This window comes from Rhagoletis pomonella, unplaced genomic scaffold, assembly GCF_013731165.1.
Source record: "Rhagoletis pomonella isolate Grant_MI unplaced genomic scaffold, Rhpom_1.0 Rhpom_scaffold_05632, whole genome shotgun sequence".
In the NCBI taxonomy this organism is placed as follows: Eukaryota; Metazoa; Arthropoda; class Insecta; order Diptera; family Tephritidae; genus Rhagoletis; species Rhagoletis pomonella.
The window spans coordinates 4,071-11,667 of record NW_023464170.1 but is presented as its reverse complement, the minus strand read 5'-3'; the positions used below and the strand labels follow the sequence as shown (position 1 = coordinate 11,667).

At 39.1% G+C, this 7,597-nt stretch overlaps 2 protein-coding genes across 2 annotated transcripts; one reads left to right on the top strand and one right to left on the bottom strand.

Annotated features, from left to right (window-relative positions):
• Positions 1–6: 6 nt before the first annotated feature.
• On the bottom strand, positions 7–1,667 carry LOC118755213 (laminin subunit gamma-1-like; the record flags this gene model as incomplete). Its single annotated transcript, XM_036490062.1, has 4 exons — positions 1,658–1,667; positions 247–410; positions 77–163; positions 7–32 (listed from the first exon to the last, which is right to left on the bottom strand). Coding segments are annotated over exons 1-4 (287 nt in total), but the record flags the coding sequence as incomplete, so codon positions are not given.
• A 4,453-nt stretch (positions 1,668–6,120) lies between these two features.
• Positions 6,121–7,384, top strand: LOC118755212 (the record flags this gene model as incomplete). Its single annotated transcript, XM_036490061.1, is given in 1 exon segment — positions 6,121–7,384. A coding segment is annotated over 1 exon segment (1,241 nt), but the record flags the coding sequence as incomplete, so codon positions are not given.
• Between the last annotated feature and the right edge of the window lie 213 nt (positions 7,385–7,597).

The following is a 7,597-nucleotide window of genomic DNA, read 5'->3' as shown; positions in this document are numbered from 1 at the left end:
TTCCGCATCCTGAAGAGAAAATTGCAAAATGTCTTAACATTTGAATTTGGTTTTGAACAAATGAGTATGCAAATACCTTTGAAGCCTGCTCGGCATACTTCTCTTGTGCCTGCTGTGCGTTGGTTTTTGCCTCGAGCGCATTTTTATTAGCACCCATTAAAGCCTTCGGAAAATTAAAAAAGTTAACGCACGTGTATAACAATTAGGACTTCCGAAATAAAATACAACAGTATTTGTCACGCTTACCTCTCCTGCTTGTCTTATCAATTGCTCGGCATTTTCGATTTCTTGTTCAATGCTTGGTACTGTCCTCAGTGCTAGGTCAGCTTTTTCAGAAGATTTCTGCACATCAGCTTGGAAACCTGTAAGTCGATGGCAATAATGGGATGATATTTTTGTACACAAGTACTCTGAGAAGAGAGTTTAGGTATGTTAACTAAATATGCTTCTCTCAAAACATGATTTCGTTATAGTGACAATATTTAGTTATAGTTACCAACAGTATTTCAGAAAAACACAGATGTATTTCAGAAAAGGCTAAATGAATTTCAAAAAAGGCCAAATGAATTTCAGAAAAACTCAAATGTTTTTCAGAAAACCTCAAATGTATTTCAGAAAAGGGCAAATGTATTTCAGAAAAGATCAAATGTATTTCAGAAAAGGCCAAATGTATTTCAGAAAAAGCCAAATGAAATTCAGAAAAACACAATTGTATTTCAGAAAAGTTCAAATTATTTTCAGAAAAACGCAAATGTATTTCAGAAAAACCCAAATGTATTTCAGAAAAGGCCAAATGAATTTCAGAAAACGCCAAATGAATTTCTGAAATACTCAAATGTATTTCAGAAAACCTCAAATGTATTTTAGAAAAGCACAAATGTATTTCAGAAAAGCATAACTGTATTCTAAAAATATTTTTCTGAAATACATTTGCGCTTTTCTGAAATACATTTGCGTTTTTCTGAAAATAATTTGAACTTTTCTGAAATACAATTGTTTTTCTGAATTTCATTTGGCTTTTTCTGAAATACATTTGGCCTTTTCTGAAATACATTTGAGCTTTTCTGAAATACATTTGCCCTTTTCTAAAATACATTTGAGGTTTTCTGAAATACATTTGAGTTTTTCAGAAATTCATTTGGCCTTTTCTGAAATTCATTTGGCCTTTTCTGAAATACATTTGTGTTTTTCTGAAATACTGTTGGAAAAGGTGTAGTGCTTAGAAAAAAAATATATATAGCTGACTGTTTTCTCAGTATAATTAAGATTAACTTGGCGGTTATATTTCAGTTATCTATAACAATTATATAAAGAGAAGTCTCTTTTTTTGTAAGAGGTAATCATGCGAACGACAGGTCAGATTTTCATGAAATTTTCATAAATAGCAGCAACCGCCACATAGTGGGTAATCGACCTTGAAAGTGGAGATCAATTCATACGTACATTTAATTTAAAATATTTTGATGTATTTGTATATCTAGCACCAAATGAAGTAAAAAAAGACAAATAAGAAAATAGTTTAGTGGGTTTTTTTTTTATTAAGGTTTTTATAACATTACCAAAGAGCGAAAAGAGTGAAACTTTAGTGGTTTTTTTATAAATAATTTGTATTTTTAATGATAACTTGTCAAAATCATAATCATCATTAATTACAAACTAAATATCATCACTATCACAATTATCCTCATCATTATCTTCATCACAATTTTCATCATCACTTTACGGAAGTACTACTTTCAAAAGATTTCTTCCTAGAGCAAATTAATTCACTCACGTTGCCAAGTAATCTAATAACAACTGTTTTGTTAATTTTTCATGACAAAGTAAACACCATTGTCCTTTATAGGTAACTTTTTATGTATTAATGAATCCGAATTGTAAAAATTTTCTCTGTGTTTTTGTTAAGCTTAGAAAGTAGTTTAAAAAATATAATCTTTAATATAAACAATCATCATCTTCGCTTGCGTCATTGTCATCGCTGTCAACTTCTTCATCATCACTATAGTTCTCCATAATTATCAAATGTTTTGCTTCTTTCTGCAACTCCTACAATTTCTTTAGGGTAGTTTTCTTATACTTGGTATAACAAGGTCGGAACTGAATGGAATATAGTTTCGTTTGTTTACTCATTTCCAGCAAAATCCAGTCAAAGTTTTTACGAATTTTCATATTTTGGCGTTTTCGTACGCAAAAACTTGCAAAGTAGGGGAAATTGAGAGAGCAAAAAATGACAGTTGAAGTTGCAAGTTTTTGCTGGATTTTACTGGATACATTTTTACAAATTCTTACAGCCAGTACGAAAAACAGCTGATCGCATGTTGCTGGATGAAATTTAAACTAATAAGGAAACTGTTTGTGGCTTTTTATTGTGGAAATTCACGAAATAAACATATTTAACCTTCGGAGGACGTGAACGACACACTGGGGTAAATTGCACCCCACTTGAAATGTTGCTTTTAAAACACACAGCTTAAGCTTTTTTTGCATATATTACGCTGGAAATATTTAGATAAAATAAATTTAAAATGAAATGTCTTATTGAATTTTTCAAAGGTACAAGATCATATAATTGCATGGTTAGCTTTTATTGACATAACGAAAAAAGTTTATCAAAAATAGGCTTTGCACTGGGGTGTCTTACACCCCAGTGTGTCTTCTGAAGGTTAATTATAAAATATACTGTTTTATTAGGAATATGCTGCGAATAAACAACCAATTTATCAGCTGTTCATGACACTTGCAAATTATTACTGGAAAAGCGTTCGCGTACTTTTTTGTAAATTTTTCTAGGAGAGCGAATTCTTAGAAATAAAGTTACTGGTGAGTTGCTGGCAAGTTACTGGATAATTTGTAAACAAACACAACTTATATCTTCATTCGTCTTTTTATACCCGCGCGCACTTGTGCACAAGGGTATTATAACTTTGATCACATAACGGTTGTTTGTAACAGGCAAAACGAATCGAGATAGATATAGACAAATGTATACATATGTAAATGATCAGGATGAAAAGAGAAATCGATTAACCGGTGACTGTCTGTCCGTCCGTCCGTCTGTGCACACGATAACTTGAGTAAAAAATTAAGATATCTTAACGAAACTTGGTACGCGTACTTCTTTCTGGCGTAGGACGGATGGTATTGAAAATGGGAAAAATCGGACAATAACCACGCCCACCTCCCATATAACGGTAATTTTCAGAAATACAAAAACTGCGATATTTTAGTAATTACTGAAGATTATTCACTCAAAATTGATATTTACAATACTTTTAAGAGGAAAAATAAGAATATTATAAATTTTTGAAAAATGGGCGTAGCCACGCCCACTTATGGTTACATGTGTATATCTTGGCAACCGCTGCACCGATTTGTTCCAAACTTGGCACGGTTATTGGTTTTGGTACAGGATACCAAATGGCCGAAAATTTTTAAAATCGGACAATAACCACGCCCACATCCCATGTAACGGTAATTTGGAGAAATACGAAATGTTTGATAAATCAGTAAATATTAAAGCTACTTTATTCAACATTGACGCTTGTAACAACTCTTTACCAAGAAATACGTTTATGATAAAATTTTGTAAAATGGGCGTGGCACCACCCACTTATGATCACATATATGTATCTCGGTAACCGTTCTACCAATTTGTACCAAACTCGGTATGGTTATTGTGCTTACCACATAAAAGCAAAACGTTGAAAATTATTGACATCGGACTAAAATTGCGGCTTTTCATATAACGGTAAACTTTAGAAATGCTTGAAACTTCTGTTAGGCACCCTGTAACATATTTTTGTAGGTGGCAACGCTACCGCCACCGAATTGATGGACAGCAGCTAAGTTGACAAATGAAAATTCTAGATATACATCGATGGAAGCTTAAGCGAGGCGCACGAAACACACAAGTGTAAAACGAGTCATACAGCGTATCATTTTATATTCAAACGATAAATTTAAATTTCATGTTTTTTGTTAAGCTTCAATAAATAAGCATATACATAAGCGTTAGCAAAGTTTATTTAATTTCCGTGGAACGTATGCGGTGAGCCATTTCTTACAGTTTTTACACTTGTGCGCTTCGCAAGATCACCAGATAAATACGGGTAACGGAAATAACTGGACTCGCTGGGGTAGTTGCATGTCGGAGCCGAGGAGATATTTTTTACGGAATCGAGCGACAGAAAAGGCAGACAGCAGACAAACCAGCGAAAGTGATTCGTCGTTCGAAAGTACAACGATGGAGGGACAACAAGGAGCGCCCAGCGAAGAAAATGTGAACGCCATTATTGCCACGCTGAACGCATTACGGGCTTCAGTGGATGAGCTTCGACAAAGTACCGAAGATAGCCAAAGGGACATTGTACGATTACGCGAGGGTATGCAGCCACAAAGTGTAAGTGGGAGTAGTGTGCAGCCAGCACAAGACGAACAACGCAAGGCTGTCGTGGAGGATACCGGTTCGCACATAAAGTTGTACGACTTGCCTACGTTTGGCGGTTATATTGAAGAATGGCCATTGTTCTACGCAAATTTCAACGACACGACACAGGCGTTTCGTTACAGCCACCGGCAAAATTTAATGCGGTTGCAAAAATGTCTGGTTGGCCCGGCAAAAGAGGCAGTGGCGGTCATGTTAATTTTTCCGAATGATGTGCCGAATGTGATGCGTGAGCTTGAGTTTCGGTTTGGTCGGCCCGACATTTTGGTTAAAGGGCAAATAAGCCAATTGCAGCAGTTCCCGCCAATACCTGAAAGCAAAGTCGAAAGGATTATACCGTTTTCGTCAAAAGTCCGTAATGTGGTGGCGTTTCTGAAGTCCGCGAATTGTCAACAACATTTGTCAAACGTGACGTTGCTTGAGGAAATGATTATCAAACTGCCGCAAACCAGACAATTCGATTGGGCGAAGCACGCTGCGACCATCTCGCCTTATCCAACAATCGAACATTTTTCGGAGTGGCTCAGCGACTTGGCAAGGATAATTTGTCTAATGCCGACAACAAGCACACAAAGCAGCAAACAAAATGCTGCGCCGAACAATCCGCGTCGCCTTATGCATATCAACCGAGCGAAAGAGACTTTAAAGTGTTATCACTGCAGTGGAAGCCATATGATAGCACAGTGTGAGTCGTTCAAGTCGATAGGCGTTCAGGACCGGTGGGAACTAGTCAAAACACAGCAATTATGTTTTTCATGTTTGCGCAAGGGCCACTGCACGCAGAAATGTCGGTCAAGGCGAAGGTGTGAGGTGAATGGATGCCAACGATACCACAACCAGCTACTGCACATTGACGAAGCAGCTGACCAAACGCCACGTCGAGTCACGCAATCGGATGCCGCTGTGCAGCCACTGTTAAATTGTCGGGTAACACAAATTTCGCAAGGTTTGCTATTTAAAATGTTACCGGTTAATATTTACGGCCCGGACGGCAAGCAGGAAGTCCTCGCCATGTTTGACGAAGGTTCGTCAGTGTCGATAATGGAGGCCGGCGTAGCAAATATGATCGGTGCTAAAGGCGATGTACATGCACTCACGCTGCAGTGGTATGACGATTAAATGGTAACCGAGCAAGCCAGTAAGGTTGCCGTTGAAATCGAGAACTGCACTAACAAGAATAGATTTGCGCTTAAAGATGTGTACACGGTAAAAAACTTGAATTTACCCGAACAGTCACTAAGAAAAGAAAATTTCGATCATCTTAAAGATTTGCCCATTTTGAACTATTATCGTGCAAAACCAGTGTTGCTGATTGGGTTAAAACACGCACATCTCGGCGCCACCACAGCGATTGTGCAAGCCAGCAGCGATAGTCCCTTGGCTGCGAAAACTCCACTTGGCTGGGTTGCATATGATCCAACGAAGTTGCCATCACCATTGAACCCCCGTGTTCTGCTCGTGCGAGAATTGCAGTAACTGAACGATTTAATAAAAGAATATTTCACAGCAGATAGTTTTGGCGTCGTCGCCGCAGAAGTTAGAGTCAGACGAAGAGAAGCACGCACGTTCAACTTTACAACAAACGACCAGAAAAGTGGGACACCAGTACGAAGTCGGGTTGCTGTGGAAAGAGTATCCGCCGAAATTGCCAAGCAGTCGAGCCATGGCGGAAAAGCGCTTGTGAACAGTGGAGAAACGAATGAGAGGCGACGTCGAGTTTCGTACGCGGTACAGAGAGGAAATGTCCAAGTATTTTGAAAGAGGGTACGCCAGAAAGCTGAACGAAGCCGAAGTCAGCGCGCCGGACTTAAACGTGTGGTACTTGCCCCACTTCGCCGTCTTCAACCCCCATAAGCCGGAAAAAATACGAATTGTTTTTGATGCCTCAGCCAGCGTAGCAAATGTGTCTCTCAACTCGGCTCTTCTGAAAGGTCCAGAACAAGCACAATCGCTGATACGAATTTTATTGCAATTTCGCCAGGGGCGCATTGGAGTATCAGCCGACATTCGTGAAATGTTTTCACAAATAAAGATACGCCAAAATGATCAACACGCCCAACGCTTTTTATGGCGCGACGGAGACCAAAGTCGACCCATCGAAGAGTACGCGATGACATCACTAATATTCGGTGCTGTATGCTCACCATGCATAGCCGAATACATAAAGAATAAAAACGCCAAAGAATTTAGAGCACAGTTTCCGGACGCCGTATCCACGATTATCAACAAACACTATGTTGACGATTTAGTTGCCAGCTTTAACGAGCCCGAAGAAGCAGTAAGAATCTGCCAAGAGATAGTGAAAATAAATCGACATGCGGGATTCGAGCTGCGAAATTTTATCTCCAACTGTCGTGAGGTGGAAGAAACAATGAACCAACAATCAACGTCGCCAGCAAGAGAAGCAGTCAGCATGGAACGAAACGGAATAGCAGACAAAGTGCTCGGCCTGCACTGGAACACGAAAGAAGATACGTTCGGATTCCACACACAGTTTCATCGCGTGCCTCAAGAAGTACTAAACAGAGTGCGTGCACCAGCCAAGCGGGAATTACTGCGCATCGTTATGGCGGTGTTTGATCCGTTTGGTATGTTGTCTAACTTCTTAATTATTACTAAACTTCTAATTCAAGAGACCTGGAAGAGCGAAATAGAATGGGACGACATTCTTCCGAAGGAGCTGGGCAGGAAATGGTCACAATGGTGGCAAGAGTTCGACAGCGTGAGGCAATTCACGATTCCACGATGTTACTCGCCGTACGTCGCAAGCATCGGTAAAGTCGAGGTGCACATGTTTGTCGACGCAAGTCAAGTTGCGTTTGCTGCGGTGGGTTACTTGCGAGTTCTCCACGAAGGAAACGTTGACGTCAGCTTCGTAATGGGAAAATCCCGTACCGCTCCGACGAAGCTCATGTCGATCCCGCGCCTAGAACTGCAGTCTTTAGACTTTCTTACTTGTTTCTGCTGCACTTGCTGGACAAATAGAGAACATTTGTAGCTCTTAAGGTCTTTGTCTCGTGCTTCCAGAGCTTCTTCTGACAATTGATCATAGGTAAGAACCCTGCAGAAAAAAATTATCAATTGATAAAAAAATAACCCACTTGTAGTTAGCTTTTTTGCGGGATTTCTATAAAATATATAACTAGTAGTTAG